This window comes from Nyctereutes procyonoides, unplaced genomic scaffold (assembly GCF_905146905.1).
Source record: "Nyctereutes procyonoides isolate TBG_1078 unplaced genomic scaffold, NYPRO_anot_genome, whole genome shotgun sequence".
In the NCBI taxonomy this organism is placed as follows: Eukaryota; Metazoa; Chordata; class Mammalia; order Carnivora; family Canidae; genus Nyctereutes; species Nyctereutes procyonoides.
Window position 1 is genome coordinate 47136279 of NW_026575044.1, and position 18851 is coordinate 47155129.

At 38.5% G+C, this 18851-nt stretch overlaps 1 protein-coding gene across 2 annotated transcripts in view; it reads left to right on the forward strand.

Moving 5' to 3' along the window:
* PTPRM (protein tyrosine phosphatase receptor type M) overlaps positions 1–18851 on the forward strand; it is a 768694-nt gene that overhangs the window by 277742 nt on the left and 472101 nt on the right. For both annotated transcript variants that reach the window (XM_055323971.1, XM_055323972.1), the window contains exon 3: positions 12679–12950. In XM_055323971.1, the coding sequence (XP_055179946.1) occupies positions 12679–12950 (272 nt within the window). The remainder of the gene's footprint in view (positions 1–12678; positions 12951–18851) is intronic.

Genomic DNA, 18851 nt, shown 5'->3' on the forward strand with positions numbered 1-18851 from the left:
TCCCTCTGCCTGTTTCTCTGCCTCTCTCTGTCTGTGTCTCTCATGAATGAATAAATAAAAATCTTTAAAAAATATATATATATACCTGCATGTATAGAGTTTTGCAGGAAATACACTACTACCTCAGTGGGATAAGTGTGTGGCCATTGAAGATACTGTTAGCTTTTTATCAACATTTTTTTATTATTTAAAACTTTTATAATTAAAATGTTTATAATACACAGGGTAGAAAGCATATTTCTGTGTCCTCCTCATCAGACATTATTAGCTTTGGGTGCATAACACACTGTCCCCAAATGTGGTACCTTTTTTTTGTTCATTTGTTTGTTTTGGCGGGAGAGACAGAGGGAGAGGTGGAGAGAATCTGAAGCAGACTCCACGCCCACCATGGAGCCCAAGGCAGGGCTCAGCCTCACATCCCTGACATCAGGACCTGAGCCAAAATCAGGAGTCAGATGCTTAACCCACTGAGCTGCCTGGGTGCTCCCCAAACTTGGGTATCTTAAAATAATACCTATAGCTAACAATTCTATGTGTCAGTTATTTGGGCTGGGTTCAGCTGAGTGGTTCTGCTGATCTGGGGGCTTTGTGTGGCTGTTCTTGGCTGGCTCCTTCATGCAGCAGCAATAAGCTGTAGGATCGACTGGGGCCTGGGTGGGGAAAGCAGATCTCTGCTTCACAGGGTCCCCTTCCTCCAGCAGGCTAGCCAGGACTTGTTCACCTGGTTATGAGCAAGTTGTCCTTTTTCCCTTGTAGCCTTATGTTTCTCAGATTCAGACTTTACTTCTTTATATACACATGTATGTGTATTTGTGTGTATATTTTATAGATAGATTAGATCTATAGATATATCTGTGTATATATATTATATATGAAATACAAGTACTATATACACTGTGTACAGTATATATGTATTGACTCAAGAGGCTATAGTGTTCTTCCTAAAATTATCTAACTAAAAATCAAATCAAATCGAACTAATGTACTGCTTCAAAACTGAGAAGCAGCATGGTATCATACTCATGAGCACAGACTGAGTCACTTTGCCTGGGATCATATCTCATGTTTACTAACGTAGCTGTATAACCTTGGACAAGTTACTTAACCTCTCTACATTTCAGCTTTCTTGTCTTCTCTAAGATTTAAAAGGGTAAATATATATACTGCACTTAGAAGAATGCCTGGCACGTATTAAATATTATGTATGTGTTAACTGTTATTACTCCCCATATTAGTAGCCAATATATTTACCTATTTTCCTTTGTCACACTGTACATGAATCAACTCAGGTTTAGACCTTTCATAAGGTCACCTGAAGCTAAGTAAGATTTGTAGGTGAGATTTCTCTCCTCACCTGCTCTAGAAGGGCAAAGAGCATGACTGTCCTTATGATCTTTACTATCGGAATTCTATAATAAATGACAGTGCTTCCTTTCTGAACACTTGCAGGAGCTTCACCAGAAGCTCACAAACATTTGGTCTTTGAAATTTTTACATATCTAAGACGTTTACATTTGAAATTGTATCCAACATTTGCTTTATTTTAAATTTCATGATTTAGTGGTAAAGCTGAATATTTTCGCAGACCTCTCTTTACTAATTGTATTTTTGCTAATGCAAATTGCCTTTTCATGTCATTTGCTATATATTTATTGATATCTAGGGCAGCCTGGGTGACTCAGCGGTTTAGCACCACCTTTAGCCCAGGGTGTGATCCTGGAGTCCTGGGATCGAGTCCCACATTGGGCTCCCTGCATGGAGCCAGCTTCTCCCTCTGTGTCTCTGCCTCTCTCTCTCTCTCTCTCTCTCTCTCTCTCTCTCTCTCTCTCTCTCCCCCTCCCTCTCTCTCTGTGTGTGTCTCTCATGAATAAAAAAAAAATCTTAAAAAAGCTTTATTTATTGATATCTTGATGTTGTTCCTGATGAATTAATCCAACAGATTCCTTAATTTCCAGACCATTTTGATCATTTATAAATTTGATATCGTATCCTCCATTTAATGTGGAGGCCAGTTTAATTTCCTCTACTGACTAACCTTGTCAAGTTTGGATTATTTCTGCTTTCTCCCCCTCTGACCAGGCAGCGCAAGTCCCTGCGGGGCTTTGGCTTCTGACCTTCTGCCAGGCTCATGAAACATCTTGAGCAAAATCTTTGGTTCCCTCTTCAGGATTACGGGGAGCTCTCAATTATGGATGCTAACAGAATACTTACACTGTTTTGGAGAAATATTTTTTATGACAAAGTGATTTAGCTAACCCCTTTTGAGCACCACTAGCAGGCTCCTGTTAAACTGAAGAACAGTTACGTTTGGTTTACATTTTACATAGAAGCTAACTGTGTAATTTCTTCTTAAAGCAAGACAAAGTTTAGTCTGTTAGCAGATACACAGGTGAAAAAAAATTATCTCTAAGTCAACAGTAATTTACGGGGAAAATAAGTAGACACTTATATTGTGATGATTTGTGTCATTCTGAGATTTAGAACAAAACTGAACTAGTTTCTAAAGATGTCAATCAATAAAAAAAATCTGACGTATGGGAAATTAAGCAGTCTCTCAAGAAAGTTCTGAACAGTATACCTGTCACTTCTCCATTGTACTCATGGCTTTTCCCCCAGATACAGTCATTAGCATCAGCAGATAGTTAAAAGGTTGTGCTTGCTTTACTTTGTGTTTGTTTTTTACTTGTAAATTATAAAGTGCACACATAGTATTTTCCAGCTAAGTCACTGAAGCGAGTTTTGATGACATACTGTAACGTGAATTAGTTCTCAAAATAGCTTTACTTTTCTTATGAAAGGAGAGCATATTACTTTTCTGGATGGAACCTCCAGGATGTCTTCCGTTTGCCATGAGCCTCTTCATTCCTTCTTTTAAAAAAAAACTAATTGATATATAGTGTATTATTAGTTTCAGGGGTAGAATTTAGTGATTCAACAGTTGCAAATAACACCCAGTGGTCATTCTAACACATTTGCTCCTTAATACCCATCACCCAGTTATTCCATCCCCCCACCCACATCCCCTCCAGCAACCTTCAGTTTGTTTCCTAGAGTCAAGAGTCTCTTATGGTTTGTCTCTCTCTCTGATTTTACCTCATTTTATTTTTCCTTCCCAGTCTCAAAACTCTTTTAAAAAAAGAGTTATCAGTTGACAGTTCTAAATCTACACATTTTACAGGCCCTTGAGGTTGTGGTTATGTAAATGTTGGTAAACTTAATGGGTTGGGTTTGTTAATTCTGTGCATTTTTTTTCTTTCTGTGCTGAATACGAAATATCTAAAATACAATTACAGCTGAGCTGTGAGATTTTTGCTGGAGGAATTGGTCCAGGGTTTATTGTTCATAGTTCTTAAAATGCCCAGTATATAATGGACACTCAGATATACCCCGCTGTGGCTAAAAGTGGCCAGGTAAGGCAGATGAATTTATTTGGGTCAGCTCAGTGTTTTTATGAATAATAAATGGTAAAAATGCCCATTCTGTTATGCTTTGAATCACTAAATTGACAATTGTGTATTTTTTGAGCCTTTTTATATTAAAATATCTTGAAGGAAGTGTTTTATGCACATTTTTGGTATATGGTATGCTTATTATGATGCTTATTATTTAGGTGTATGCTATGCTTTAGTTATGCTTATTATTAATTTTATAGCACCTAGATTGATGTGGCATTCCCTTGGGGAGAATAGAATGCTGGATACCAGCCAGTCTGACTTGTAGGGAGGCCCCTGCCAGATGAGCCCATCACCTCTTCTTCCAGGAGAGTGCCACCTAGACTCAGGAAATGAAGAAGTGGCACAGTTAGATGGTTTTGCTGGGGCTTTCCTGTGGTGTGGGTATTTCTTTACCATCTGGGGTATTTTCACCAGTTTATTAGGACTGTGGCAAAAATTAGTGCACTTAACAAATGGTCTTGCCATTGGTAATATTTAAGAATCCAAGAGAAAGACAAGAGAGAGGGCAAAGCAGAAAAGCAGATATGATTGTTGGGTGAAAAGACCATTGTTTTATTAAAGTTTTACTCTCTAGGGGTTGCAAAATAAGTATTCACATTTGTACCAGGGTGAAATTTTTGAGAGGGGCATAGAAGAGGCAGTAGATGATGAAGGATGCATGACATCTGGTCTGCAGAATATGGATGTGGCTATGGATGTGGTTTTATCAGGCTGAAATGGGTGCTAATAAGTATTTTTAAAGTGGTGGTGGCACCTCCCTGCAGAGGCTTTGCAGAATATGGATGTGGCTATGGATGTGGTTTTATCAGGCTGAAATGGGTGCTAATAAGTATTTTTAAAGTGGTGGTGGCACCTCCCTGCAGAGGCTTTGTTCCTTTGAGCCTTGCTCCCTGAGTTCATTTATTTCTCCACAGGCTTTCAACTTCCTTATTTTGTGAGGTTTCTCATTGGAAAAGACATGTTCCTTAGGACCATTGTTAGTACTGGCTGAGGAACAGGAGGAGGGATATATTTTGGTATTTGAAGGATGAGATCAAATTTAAAATTACAAATTAAAAATGAAAAGCACTCTTATGAAGGAAGCGGATGGAGCACAGTATAGATCTTGTTCGTTTTGGTGATTGGGAAAGGAGTTGCTGTATGACCTGAAAGTATACATGGATGGGGTGTAGAATCTGTTGTGGGTTGTGCCCAGCATTGTTTTACTTACGTATGTTGCAAAATGGAGCAGAATAGAATGGGAAATGTGAGTATAATACACATACACATGGCAGGAGGAATAGTGACACACATTTCTTCATATAAGTTTTGTATGTTTGTGTGTGTATTCACATGTAACATCAGATGTGTGTGCTGGGATGAATATAAAATGTATTTGGTACTATGTTGGGTCAAAGTGTTTGAAAAACGTTGGGTTTAGAGCATTGCATTGAGAGCTTGAACGTGAAAAATTCAGATTCCTTTTAGCTCCATCGGATGCTGTTGGTCGACCCTTTGGTGAATTAACTGTCCTCTGTGTATCTGTGGGTCTTTATTGTTGCGAGGATTTAATGAGATGAGAAAGATATAGAACCCAGTCCAGGCACTGGGTGGCACAGTTTACTTCCCTGCATTCTCCTTTTCTCAAGAATAGCCAAGATGTGTTTTGGGAGCTTTCTTCCTCTCTTCCTTGCCTCAAAGCTAGTTCTTTTCTGAATTTAGTCTTGGTGCTGGCTTTTCATTCCCTGTGATCGTGTTTGCCTCTTCTCTCTCCATTCACTTCCTATGTTCCCTTTGTGTTTTCTTCAGCCAATTTCTTTCACAGCCAAAGGGTTTGGCCTGATAGCTTTCATCCTTGGGTTGAGAAACCAGAGAATTTTTTCCCCTTCCTTTCTTTCAATTTGTCCGTTTTAGTATTTTCCTACCACATTAAGAAAAACTGTTCATGTGGGTACTTGGGAACCAGTATACTATTCCATGCGAACCTTAAGCCTATACCACTTGGTGTGGTCTGCACGTCAGAGCTGGTCAACACATTGATCCTGCCCATGACCGCTATAGAAATCAAGAGCAATTCATTAGAAAATTTTATAGAAATTTGACAGTGATTTACATCTATTTAATCTAGTAACAAATTTGGGGTTGCATTTTGCAAGTCTTTTTATTCTTTTGTGAAAGTCCATATTTATTGCGTTTTACGTAAATTTGATGAGATGCATTGGATATTTTTAAAAAATGGCCCCTCATCATAGAGTGTTCAAAAAACACTTCTCTAGACAACTAAATTGTTACAACTGGCATGTATAATGGGTTAGAAGAAGAAAGAATGGCCATGTTAACTAGAGGCAAGATGTACACCAGCAAAAATGGAACTTACAAACTTTCAATTTGGCTTTTGGATTTTAAGTCTATACATTTGAAGACATGGTCATAGAGAAAAAAGGAAAAAAAAAAAAAGACAAAACAGCCAAAGGAAGAAAAAGGCCTATCATCCATGTGCTTTTACTAAAATTAGGAGGTTTAAGAAGTGAATTTTATAATGGCATTAAAATTTGTGGGGGTGGGTAATGTTCCCTTCTTGCCTTTGTTAAGGAGGAAAAAATGTCTCCTGTGCCTCAAGGGTTTTTTGGCTGGTCTAGGAATTTAATTAACACAAGACAGATTAACAGGAGAAAATAAAACTTAATTACATATGTACAGACGAGGGGAAGGGGTTTGTAAGACTATCAGGCCCTCAAGCAGTTAGGCAGTTGAAGCTTAGAGGCCATCCAGAACCAAGGAAAAGGAGGTGGACATCCAGGACTTCAAAGGGAAGAAGGATGTTTCATAGGAAGATGAAAAAAGAGTTAAATGTTTGGCAAGTAGCTGTTTGCTGGTTCATGCAGAAACAATGGGACATAGAGAGGAATTTTAACAAACAGACTTTTGTAAGTTCCTGCCTGTCTACCACACTTAGCTCATATAGTAATTATCTATGATGATGGCTCACTTTCTGGAGCAGCTCCTCTACCTAAATTCTTTTAGGGGGAAGGTCTAAGTTTCTTCCTGAGCCTTCCATTTCTTAAAAATAATCTGCCTAAAATTATCCATATGTCAAAGAGACACACTTTGAGGTGGCAAATTTTGCCCCTCTGCACCTTCTAGGTTCTTTGCCTGGTCTAATCATTAAATTAATATAAAACAGATTAAACAGAGAAAACAATCAGAAGTTTAATATCATGTACCCTTCCTGTATACATGGGAGAGACCCTAGAACAGGAACTCCCTAAAATGGCTGAAACCATCATCTTAAATACTATCTTCAGCTAAAGACAGAGGATGTTGGAGGTGGTGAGTCTGGGAAGGAAAAGCAGTCAACAAGAGTAAGGTTGTAGTGAACACATAAGTATTTGCCCCTCCATTGATAAGTTTCTAGAAATGTGGTTTTCCCCCTCTTCCTAGTACTGGAAGGGAGACACTTACAAATAGAGCTTCCTATGGTAAGTGTCTCTTATGCAAGGCTAACTTCTACTCAGTTTTGAGAGCTTCCTGTGTCTGCTGTTTAGAATAACCAGCTACTACTAGGTATTTATCCAAAGGATACAAACATAGTGATTCAAAGGGGCACCTGCACCCCAGTGTTATAGCAGCAGTGTCCACAATAGTCAAACTGGAAAGAGCCCAGATATCCATTGATAGATAAATGGATAAAGTTGTGATATAAGTAGGTAGGTAGAGTAGATAGATAGATAGATAGATAGATCACAGTGGAATACTATATACACATAGTAGAATACTACCGAACCATCAAAAATAATGGAATCTTGCCATTTGCAATGATGTAGATGGAACTAGAGGGCATTGTGCTAAGTAAAATAAGTCAATCAGAAATATGGGCACCATAAGATCTCACTCAGATGTGGAATTTAAGAAACAAAACAAATGAGCATAGGGGAAGGGAAGGACAAATAAGACAAAAAAATAGAGAGGGAAGGTCAACCATAAGGGACTCTTAACTATAGGGAATAAACTGAGAGTCACTGGTGGGGGAGGAGTTGGGTTGGGGAATGGGATAGCTGGGTGATGGACATTAAGCAGGGCACTTGATGGAATGAGCTCTGGATGTTTTATGTAACTGATGAATCACTAAATTCTACCCCTTAGTTTCAGGGGGGTAGAACTAGTAATCCACTGTATGTTAACTAAATTGAATTTAAATAAATAATTTTTTAAAAAGAGAGGGAAAAAGAATAGCCCGCTTAAAAGAATCCCCATGCCAAAGAGACACATTTGGGGTAGAAAATCTTTTCCTTTTCAAGTTGATAAAATGCTGCTTCTCCACCAGCCAAAGTATTTAATAACACCTAATACTCTCTTCTTACTGGATGAAAGAAAACGCTCCTTTTTTGTTGGGCACACAAAGTTTCTGAAATGTATGAGGAGAATTCATGCAGTTTCCTTCGCCTTTAAAAATCTTGAGTTTTTACCACACCAATGCAAATTTTAATGACGGGGTAGAGGGGAATAACTAATTATATGTAGCTCTGGCTGCTGTCACAAACAATGATGGAAGATAGTCCAGTCAAAAACATTTGCCAGTAGATATGATTAAGCTAAATTTAATTCACCCAAAGATTTAAGAATGTGCATTTTTCATGTTCTTGTAAGAGTCTTTCTTTTCCAGAGAATCCAAAATAAGGATTCTTAAAGTCCTTCAAAGGGTGCTTTTAAAAGTCTCCCATTTGAAGCCAGCTCTGTTCCGTGGAGCTCTTTTCATTTGCCTGCAATGTTATATTCTCAACTTCTACACTTGTGACTTAAGGATGTTTTGTTATTCGAACACAAGCAGAATTTCTATGCTAATTTGAATTCTGATTTCTTTTATTTATTTGCCCAGTTGGAGTGTTTTTTTGTTGGGGAAAAAAATTGAGGTAAGGAAGCACCTACTGAGGGAGACCCAATTAGTCTTTGAAAATGCATTTCCTCACAGTCAAAACATTGAAGCAGGAAGTAAAAATTAAACATTCAGCCATACAGAGATATTTTTAAAAACAGACTTAATAGTCTAAAATTGAATATAAATGCCTTGGATCCTTTAAACATTGGCGAGTTAATTTTACTTTCATTGCCGATAGGTGATGAATTCAGTTAAAAGCCATCTCTTCCATCCTACCTGCCATTTCTGTATTCACAATTGTGAATTCATCCCCAGGATTCTGGGTTTGCCAGAGTGTGCTAAACGTAAGTGTTCACACTTTCTCATGTAAACTCACCATAAGACAATCAAGTAGAACTGTCAGGAAATACTTGTGTTGGCTGAAATGTCATCTTCTGTACTTCGAAGCTGTGAGATAAGACCTCATGACCACACACAGAAATAAAGATCTTTTTCCCAAAGCTTAAATGTAGGGGCAAGATCAAGTGTGTTAAAGGTTTTGTAACCCTTCAATACTAATGTTCCTCTCTCGTGAGAAGAAACTTAGAAATTATCACTTAGAGAAATAGGAATAGGACTAGGAGGCTGTGAAGAGGACAGGTGGAATAGATCAAGCTATATGCTAAGGAATTGCAGATAATTTAGAGAAGCCCACACATTTTGTTGAGGTATGAGAAAAAGTAATAATAATACTCATCACCAACAATTTTTGTACTTCTGCTATATGGCGTGCATGGTCCTAAGTGCCTTTATACATTAACATTAATTATGGGAGCTACATTAAAATCCCAATGGAGAGACTCTGGATGGAAAAACAAAAAGGAACTCTCAGGTGACCATACCCCAGGGAAGGCGCTTGGTAAAGGGAGACTTTTCCCTAAAAACCATGTGTATTGACCATAGTGCGTTCAGGTGGCTTCTCTACTGTCAAAAGGAAGAACAACTTTGCTTGTGACCAGTCCAGGCATAATTGCTTTCTGAGGCCAGAACAGGTGAAGAAGGTGGCATGGATAGAGCTGGCACTTCCAGCAACACCACACCCATGTTCTTGGAAGATCTCTGACTAATTTCACAGAAGCACATACTTGGAAGTGATAGATTTTTCTGAGAAAAATGGGTTTGGGGCTGACCACTCAAAAGCTGGGCAGCTCTGTAGCTGGAGAGCCAACAAAAACAGTAACAACACTTCTAAAAATACTAGACTTATCAACTCCTCTCTGGCATCCTGAATCCCAGTGACTGCATCCTCAGCCCTGTACCCTACGGCTCTGGCTTCGTCCTTCTGCTACAGTTAAGTCCCTTCTAATAGAGATCACTTTCTGCCAACTTAAGAATAGGATTCAGGGTTTGTCTTCTCCATCAGTCAATATTCTTCCTTTTCAACTCGGGAGGGGGGCAGAAGCTCCACAGCTTCTTCTTCTGTTCTTGCAGTTTCCCAGGCAGCTTCACAAATGGAGAGGATGGCTCTGGAAACCACTCCAACTTCTTGCCACTTCTTCCCCTGAGTGAAGGCACCACTGCAGGACTGTAGTTTTGTTTAAAAGGTCATCATGAAGCCCTTTGTTGAGATCGCTTGATAACTTTTAGGTCCTGCAGAAAGTCACACATGAACCCGAGGGACTTTAGTGTTATATGGATGTCATGCCCCTAATTGCTAATCGGATTTGAACTAACCTGCATTTCAGAAGCACCCCAGGTAACAAAACAGACTGTATTTTTTTGGCTTGAAAAGGTTAAAAAGGAGAAAGGAGTATAAAAATTATGATCATTTGAGTGTTTATAACTTACAATACCTAAATTTCACTTTGACCTCAAGTTAAGAATTTCTGCATACATTAGATAGCTCAGAAAGCTGACGCAGCATTTTGTGCTGGAACGGAGTATAGTGGAGGATCGGTGACTCAGCTAGAAGAATATTTTTGGGATTCCTGGTGATTCCCTGAACAGTAATGGTAGGAAGCTATCCTGTTTATACCAACATGTGAAAAAGGACTTCTCTGTTTCAGTTTCATCCAGACATCCAAACTAGATGTCACAGGATACAGGAAATACACATTTTGCCATGCTTCCATGTTTACCACCGTGGCTGCCTGAGTTTCATTGATGGAAATTCTGCAAGAAGTACTTTCCTTGGCCTTAGGGCACTACTACATGTTTTGCTGATTCAGCATTGGCCTCAAGGCCACATCATGGTGGGCCGTGCCACAATACACATTGTAACTATGTTGTGGGTGATGGAGCCCCACTTGATCAAAAACAGAAAAGATCTGCTCGGATTTACTACAAAAAGTACGATTTTGAACTTGTGTTGTAAACACCAACAGCCAGCTTTAGAGTGGTGATGGGGTTGGTCAACCCTGCCTATTTTGAAGATTTGTTTTTTTGTTTTTGTTTTTGTTTTTTACATTTTGTAGAATGTAGCTAACCCCGAATCATTTCAATGATATTCCCTTGCTACTTGTTCCCTTTCTGAGCCCCCAACTCATTCTTAAATCACATTTGTAGTTCTTCCTTATTATTGGAATATATGTTCCATAGATAACCCTTCCCTTGTGGCTTGGCTTTCATATTTCCAGGTGCATAACATTCATCTCTTGAAAAATTGCTCTGTTTTCAAAGAGCGACTATAATTTTCCTTCACTGTCATGAAGGGCTTTGTTTTCTTCATATATGCTCAAATGGCACATGAAGAAACATGGGGTTATTGGAGTGTAGCAGGGTGAGTAATGGGCTGGAAGCTCAGAGGCTCAAAGTTTTGCTGTGGCCACTAACTCATCCTAAAACCTGGATAAACTGCTTCCTAATCTCTCTGTGACTCAATTCCTGTTTGTCTTTAATGTCATTAACACTACTAGCTCCTCTTACTAACAGCCTTCAGTAAACATTGTCTAATATTGTTCCCTTAACAGTAGCCTATTAATTTATAGAAGATATAACTACATTTATGTTTTATATTTTGTCCTTGTAATAATTCTCTGGGAAAGGTGATCTTCTCCTTTTGCTGTTTAGGAAATCACAGTTTGTAGACAAGAAAAGAAAAACTACACTTCTTCTAGTAGTGTAGGTATGTTTATAGATATCTGTTGGGTGTGTACTAAAATATATACACACACAAACATACATACATGTGTGTCCTTGAAAATTATGGTTCACAATAGGGGAAATTTTAAAAAGACTCTTCAACTGGGGGAATAGTATCCTCATCCAGTAGAAATCATGAGTCTAACCATATGTGAGTAATACTTTCCTTTTTCATCTTTATGCTCCAAATTTAGGTGCTCTTTCCCCTAGAGCTTCAATACATTTTTCCTCTCTGCCAGAAAGGCTTTATGATGTTCTGTTTTCCCTTTTATCCCTTTTATCTTAGAATATTTTGCTTTTATCTTCCTTTATATTTACATAAGGAAGATAAAGGTAAAATAAATGATATATAAAATTCATATAATTATTTTAATTGCCATTTCTGTTGATCTTAGACATGGGGAGGGCCTGAGTGACAGTTGATGCCAAGGTATCTGAAAGCCTGAATCCATTTGGAAATTCTTCAGCAGTCATGGGTAGGCTAGTGCTGTGGATATAGATACAAATTGCTCATAGATATTTCTGCAAATGACCATCCTTTGGTTCAATGGTTGCATCAGTACATGCTGTCATATCTGTCACGAAAACATCTCCACTATCAAGAAGTCAGTTGTTAAAGCAATGGGGAAGGGCTGGTAGCACTAAACTGCAAGAGAATTATATTGTATTGACAACAAGGAGAATCACAGGGCCAGTGAAGTTTTCTAGGATTCCACAAATTAGGCAAATCTGTTCTCTCTCTCTCTCTAGGTTACATGAGAATATTAAATGGCTGAAATTACTAAATGGTGGTACCAGTAGAGAATAGTATGGTCCCATAGAACTTTCTGAGGTTCTATAGAGAGGTTCAGTATCTCTGCATGCCACTGTGAGAGCAATGAGCCACATGTGCCCAGCCAACGCTTGAAATGTGACTCAGAACCTAGACTTTTAATATTACAGATTTTTACTTAATTTTAATGTAAATAGCCACATGTGGCTAGTGACTACCAGATAATCAGTGCAGGGCAGCAAATTATGCATATTTTTGTTGCTTAGGAGACTAATTGCAGTAACTTCAAGGGAACTTTCTATTCATTGTTCTTGGCAAACACTTGGAGGTGAAAAGGTATGAAAGAGACAGGACTCTAAAAGCCTAAGTAAGATATGGTGTATTGCAATGTCAACCCACATAAATGATGGCAGCTTGACAAATGACCAGAAATTAGTATTTCAGGCTGTAACTTCCCTTTGATTTTCTTTCCACAGGCTCTTTCATGCTGGTGAACACATCTGGAAGACCTGAGGGCCAGAGAGCCCACCTCCTCTTACCTCAGCTGAAAGAAAATGATACCCACTGCATTGATTTTCACTATTTTGTGTCCAGCAAGAATAACGCTGCTCCCGGGTTACTCAATGTCTACGTGAAGGTTAATAACGGGCCTTTGGGCAATCCTATCTGGAACATATCTGGAGACCCTACCCGCACGTGGAACAGGGCAGAACTGGCCATTAGTACATTCTGGCCTAATTTTTATCAGGTAGGTACTTTGTTTTCATTTCCTGTTTTGATGCATCTTCTAATTTCTGAAAATATAGTTTGTATATTAGTATAATTGGAGACTATAAAAAAGTATAGGTATTTTTTTTTTATATCGAGGTTAGGGAACCTTATGCTTCCTTATGGTAAGGAGTGTGTTCAGTGTGTTACCTTGAAAAATGAGTAACGAACACCTTTCAAACTTGTTTATGCCTATGTTGTTTTAAGAAAGTAAAAGAAAAATAAAAACAAAAATGTTGTTTTAAGTGACCCACAGCAGGGCAGGAAGCGTTATCTGCAAGTGCTATATTAAATAAGCTGTATATGACCAACAGAGACATAGCACTTGATTCTAAAAGAGGAAGCCCCTTTTGTTCATGGGTTTTCTCACAGGAGTAAATGTCATTAAGAAGTGAGCCTCAGTGGACCAGCTAGCTAGGTGCATTCCTTGTTCGCATCCCAGTGGAAAAAAAATAACATATATAGGCTAAGTCCTTGTCCTGGAGGGGCTGCTGTCCTGTTACTTGGGATATTCTTTTAAGAGCCACGTTACCCATGTGGAGTTCTCCTTTAAAGTAACTAAAGAGTGGAGGCCAGGAATAGTTAAAAAGTGGCACCAAAGCAACCCTGATGTCATGTCCCTTCTGGAGGAGAGTGACTTGTATCACAAGATCATCCTGTCTCAGGATCAAAGGTGGGGAATTAGTGACAAGGGCATTTGGTGCTTCCCCCCCCCACACTTTTGTCCACAGTACCTTTAAATAACTTGATATTGAGAAAAATACTCAATTAATTTCAAGCTAAGAGGATTCATTAAGAGGATTGAGATATTTTGCTTCTCTCTTCCTTAATTCCTTTGGCTCGCTTAGGAGCCAGCTGGAACATAGATCCAAGATCATCTCTCATATTTAATTGAGGTGCTTAGCTAGACTCAGGGAAGGGAAAACTGAGTCTTCTCAAGGGCTGCTTGTCTTCCTAATGGCAGGCACAACACCCAAGAATCCATTTTGCAGGTTTGGTGTTTATTAGAAAAGATGCATCAATCCTAGTTCCTCTCTCCCTGGATTTGATAATGGGAATAAATGGGCTGTCACTGTTGTGCCTCATTTGTCTCTCTACCCTTTTACCTGCAACAATTTCTAGAATTTAATGATTGAGAGATACATATGTCTTGAATAGTACATGTGTAAGTTGTTAAATAGTACACACATAAATTGTTCAAAGTCTTTTAAAAGCACACTTCTTTTAAGAGTGTTAAAAATTAGGTAGGTCTAAATTTAGCAATTCACTGTTAGGAATTCATCCTAAGTAGGGAAAAATGGTTGCAAATAATTAACTATAAGGATTTTCATGGCAGTTTATTTATAATGATGAAAAATCAGAAACAGTATTATTTCCAACATTAGAGCATTAATTAATTTATGTTACCTCAATTCAAAAATGCATTTTGCAACAATTAAGAATAATGTCATGGGAAGCCACTTAATGATCTCTTGAAGCTTATGTTGCTAAGGGGAAAAACTGGTATAAAATGATAAATCCCATTGTTTAAATTTTATATATTATGTTTTTTAATTTTAAAATAATGTTTATATGATAAGGTATATATAATAATGTATAATATATATTATAAAATAAAGACTAAAATATATGCTGAAATAAATATATTAAAAAGTGATATCTCTAGCTAGTAGGGTAACAGGTGATATGAACTTTTTTCTTTCTACCATCTGTCATATTCTAAATTTTCTCCAATGTATATGTTCTGTTTTTATTCATAAAATGCCAAAGAGAATGGGGCATCTGAGTGGCTCAGTCAGTTAAGCGTGCACCTTCTGCTCAGGTCATGATCTCCAAGTCCCAAGCCTTGCATCGGGCTCCCTTCTCAGCAGGGAATCTGCTTCTCTCTCTCTCTCTCTCTGTTTTCTCTACCCCTCCCCACTGCTTATTCTCTCTCTCTCAAATAAGTAAATAAAATCTTAAAATCTCAAAGAAAAAAAAAGTTTTTCTTCCACAGGGAAAATACCCTATTTAACAAATAACCTTTTTAATAACTAGATTAGCAATCAGTGGCATAATTTAAAAAAAATTGTTTCTGGGACAAAGTTTCTTTTTCCATAGTCTTAAAAAGGAATCAGGGGAAGTGGGTTTGGTTAAGCTAGGTTTCAAAAATTTTTATATGATGGACTAGGCTAAGAAGCTGTGCTTTTAGAAACTTTTTTTGGAGGAGACCTTACCAAAAGAGAGAAGACATAGGTCTATGATGTTCCCATTGTCCTTCTGGAACGTGCACTGGGTTCTGCCTTAGTCTCCAGGCATATGCTGGATAAAGGCAGTGGGATAAACTTGTAGGCAAGATCAGAAGGTACGTCTGCTCATCTGTGCTCCGATTTTCCTCTCTTTTACGTGAGCACTGCCCACCCAGAATCTCTAGGGGTGAACACCCTTGGGCCCCCTCATGCCTCTGGAGTCCAATGCATTGGTTTAGTTTTGACATTGGCTGCAATCCAGATCTTACAGTGGTATTTTGCTTTTGTCTAAGCTCAGGTTGCTCTGACAAATTACCATAGAGTGGGTGCCTCAAATGATAGGCATTCTTTCTCATGGTTGTAGAACCTGGAGGTCCTCCTGCAGGATTCTCATAGATTCAATTCTTGGTGAGGGCCTGTCTTTTAGATGGCCTCCTTCTTGTCTTCTCACAGTGTGCTCAGTGGCCTTTCCTCTGTCTGTGCATATGGAGAGAAAGAGCTTTTGTCTCCCCTCTTCTTATTAGGATGCTAATTATGGGGGCTCCACATTCATGACCTCATCTAAACCAGATTGCCTCCCTAAAGCTGCATCTCCAAGTATCATCACATTGGGTTCAGGGCCTCAACATATGAAATTGGGGAGGAACACAGCATTCAGTCCATAACAGCCTTGGCACATCTAGTTCAGAGAGTTTAAATGAGAGGAATGATTTAGTTTAATGATCTTAGGAGATCAGCCTTTAAAAAGGAATTATGGAATTATATTGAAAGTGAGGTGGTCCTATATATCAGGACATTGTGATTTCCAATGAATTCTTCTTCCTTTCTTGGGCTCTTTTGAATAAAATAGTTAGCCGCCCCAATTGTGACCCTCTGACCCCCACCCCCCCAGATCCACCTACTTCCCGCTCTAACCTCTCTTACATAATGAGCAGTACATGACTTATCAAGTTGAATCAGAACCTAATTCTCACTATTGCTTTTTTTTTGTATATTTTTTATTGGAGTTCAATTTGCCAACATGTAGCATAACACCCAGTGCTCACCCCACCAAGTGTACCCCTCAGTGCCCGTCACCTAGTCACCCCATCCCCCTACCCACCTCCCCTTTCACTACCCCTTGTTTGTTTCATAATCACTATTGCTTTTTGGTTCACTGGTTGATTCATTAGGAATAGCTTTCTACTTTTGATTTAAAAGTGGATTTGTAGAGATTCTTTAATACAGCATTGCTAGGTTGTTAAGAATCTGGTGATCAACATCTGTAAAAGGTTTGGATCCACTGAAAGGTCACTTGTTAGTTTGATTTCTGAGCCCTACCACCAAACATTAGTTTTTAAAGTTTTAAAGGCATAGTGAAAGGCATATATTTCTTCTTTATCTGCTGGGCAGTGAACTTACTGAAATCATTACTCTAATAGTAACACAAGCTATCAGATAAACGGCACTCTGTAGATGAGATAATAGAGATGTCAGGAGGAAACCTTCCAGACACTGAACAATAGGGCTTAAAATCACCATGGAAGACCTGAATGATGTTTCCCAGTTGGAATGAGAAAGGCAAACCATATTAACAAAGGCAAGTAAGAAGGAGAACATCTACCAAATCCGATTCCCATCCCTGGCCCAAGGTGTCAACCTAACTGGAGATGACCAGAAAACAGTTAGAAAAGTAAGTTGCCTGTGCATGGGCAGCACTGCCCAAGGAAAGAGCTTCCTTGCCCAATGCAGTCCTTAGCTATTTGGGTCAGCTTGCCTTTACTGAGGAGATGGCTATCATATCCTGATGCTCTTAAAAATGTGAATCATGTGTGAGCCCATCTGCTTTTGCATTAATTTCCCACCTCAATTTATCTATCAGAAATTCTGTTAGTCTAAGGATGTGAGTCTGCCCTATGTGACTATAGTTAACCTTTGAACATTGTAGAGGTAAGGAGTGCCAACCCCCCATGCACTGGAAAAATCCATGCATTACTTTTGACTCCCCTAAAATTTTACTAATAACCAACCTACTATTGATCAGAAGCCTTATCAAAAACATAAACAGTTGATTAACACAAATTTGTATGCTATATGTATTATATATTATATTCTTATAATAAAATAAGCCAGAAAAATGTTAAGAAAATATTTCAGGTTTCATATTTAGGTCTTTAATCCATTTTGATTTGTGTGTGTGTGTGTGTGTGTGTGTGTGGTGTTAGAAAGTAGCCCCATCTCATTTGTTTTGCATGTAGCTGTCCAGCTTTCTTAATACCATTTTTAAAAAGCTTTTCCATTATCTTCTTGCCTCCTCTGTTATTGACTAATTGACCATATAGGCGTGGTTTATTTCTGGGCTTTCTATCCTATTCCATTGATCTTTGTGTCTGTTTTTGTGCCAATACCATACTGTTTTGATTACTATAGCTTTGTAGTATAGCTTGAAATCTGGAATGATGATACCTCCAGCTTTGTTCTTTCTCAGGATTACTTTTTGGGGCTTTTTGTGGTTTTTTTAAAAGATTTTATTCATTCATGAGAAACAGAGAGAGAGACAGAGAGAGGAAGAGACACAGGCAGAGGGAGAAGCAGGCTTTACGCAGGAAGCCCGACATGGGACTTGATCCCGGGTCTCCAGGATCATGACCTAGACTGAAAGCGGCGCTAAATTGCTGAGCCACCCGGGCTGCCCTCTTTTGTGGTTCTATACAAATTTTAGTATTATTTGTTTTAGTTTTGTGAAAATGTTGTTGGTATTTTGCTAGGGATTGCATTTAATCTTGTAGATTGCAGGGCAGCCCTGGTGGCTTAGTGGTTTAGCACCACCTTCAACCCAGGGTGTGATCCTGGAGACCGGGGATCGAGTCCCATGTCAGGCTCCCTGCAAGGAGCCTGCTTCTCCCTCTGCCTGTGTCTCTGCTTCTCTCCTTCTCTGTCTCTGTCTCTCTCTCTCTCTCTCTCTCTCTGTATGTGCCTCCATGAATAAATAAATAAAATCTTAAAAAAAAATCTTGTAGATTGTTTCACGTAATTTGGATATTTTAGCAATATTAATTCTTCCAATCCATGAGCATGGGATATCTTTCCATTTGTTTGTGTTATCTTTAATTTCCTTCATTAGTGTTTTATAGTTTTCCAAGTACAGGCCTTTCACTTCAAAAAGGAAATGTTTATAATGCTGTTCTGTAATTATTGAGAAAAAATGCAGGTATAAGCAGATTCACAGAGTTCATACCCATGTTCAAGGGTCAGCAGTATTACATTTTAAATCACAAAATTTTAAAAATATTTTCTGGTGTCATGTGAGCATAGTTCATAAGAGTCAATTTCTAAATGATGCCTTTTTAGGATATAGACAGACCATTTCCGTATTAGAAAGCCAAGGGCAAGATAGTAGGACATGAACATCTGAAGGAACTAGGACCCTTGGGAGACCCTCTGTCAGTGCACTGGAAATCAGCTTTCCCCCAGACATCACTTCTACATTAGTGAATTTAGGCTGCAAGATACATTAGAGAGATCTAAAACATTTCTATGGAGTGGACATATACTTAAAATATTAGCATATTAAAATATTTCTTGTCTGTAAAGCACTTTATTTCTAAAAGATGCTTTTTACACTTTATTAATAGTTTTGATATGAGTTAAGATTGATGAATTAACTGTTTTTT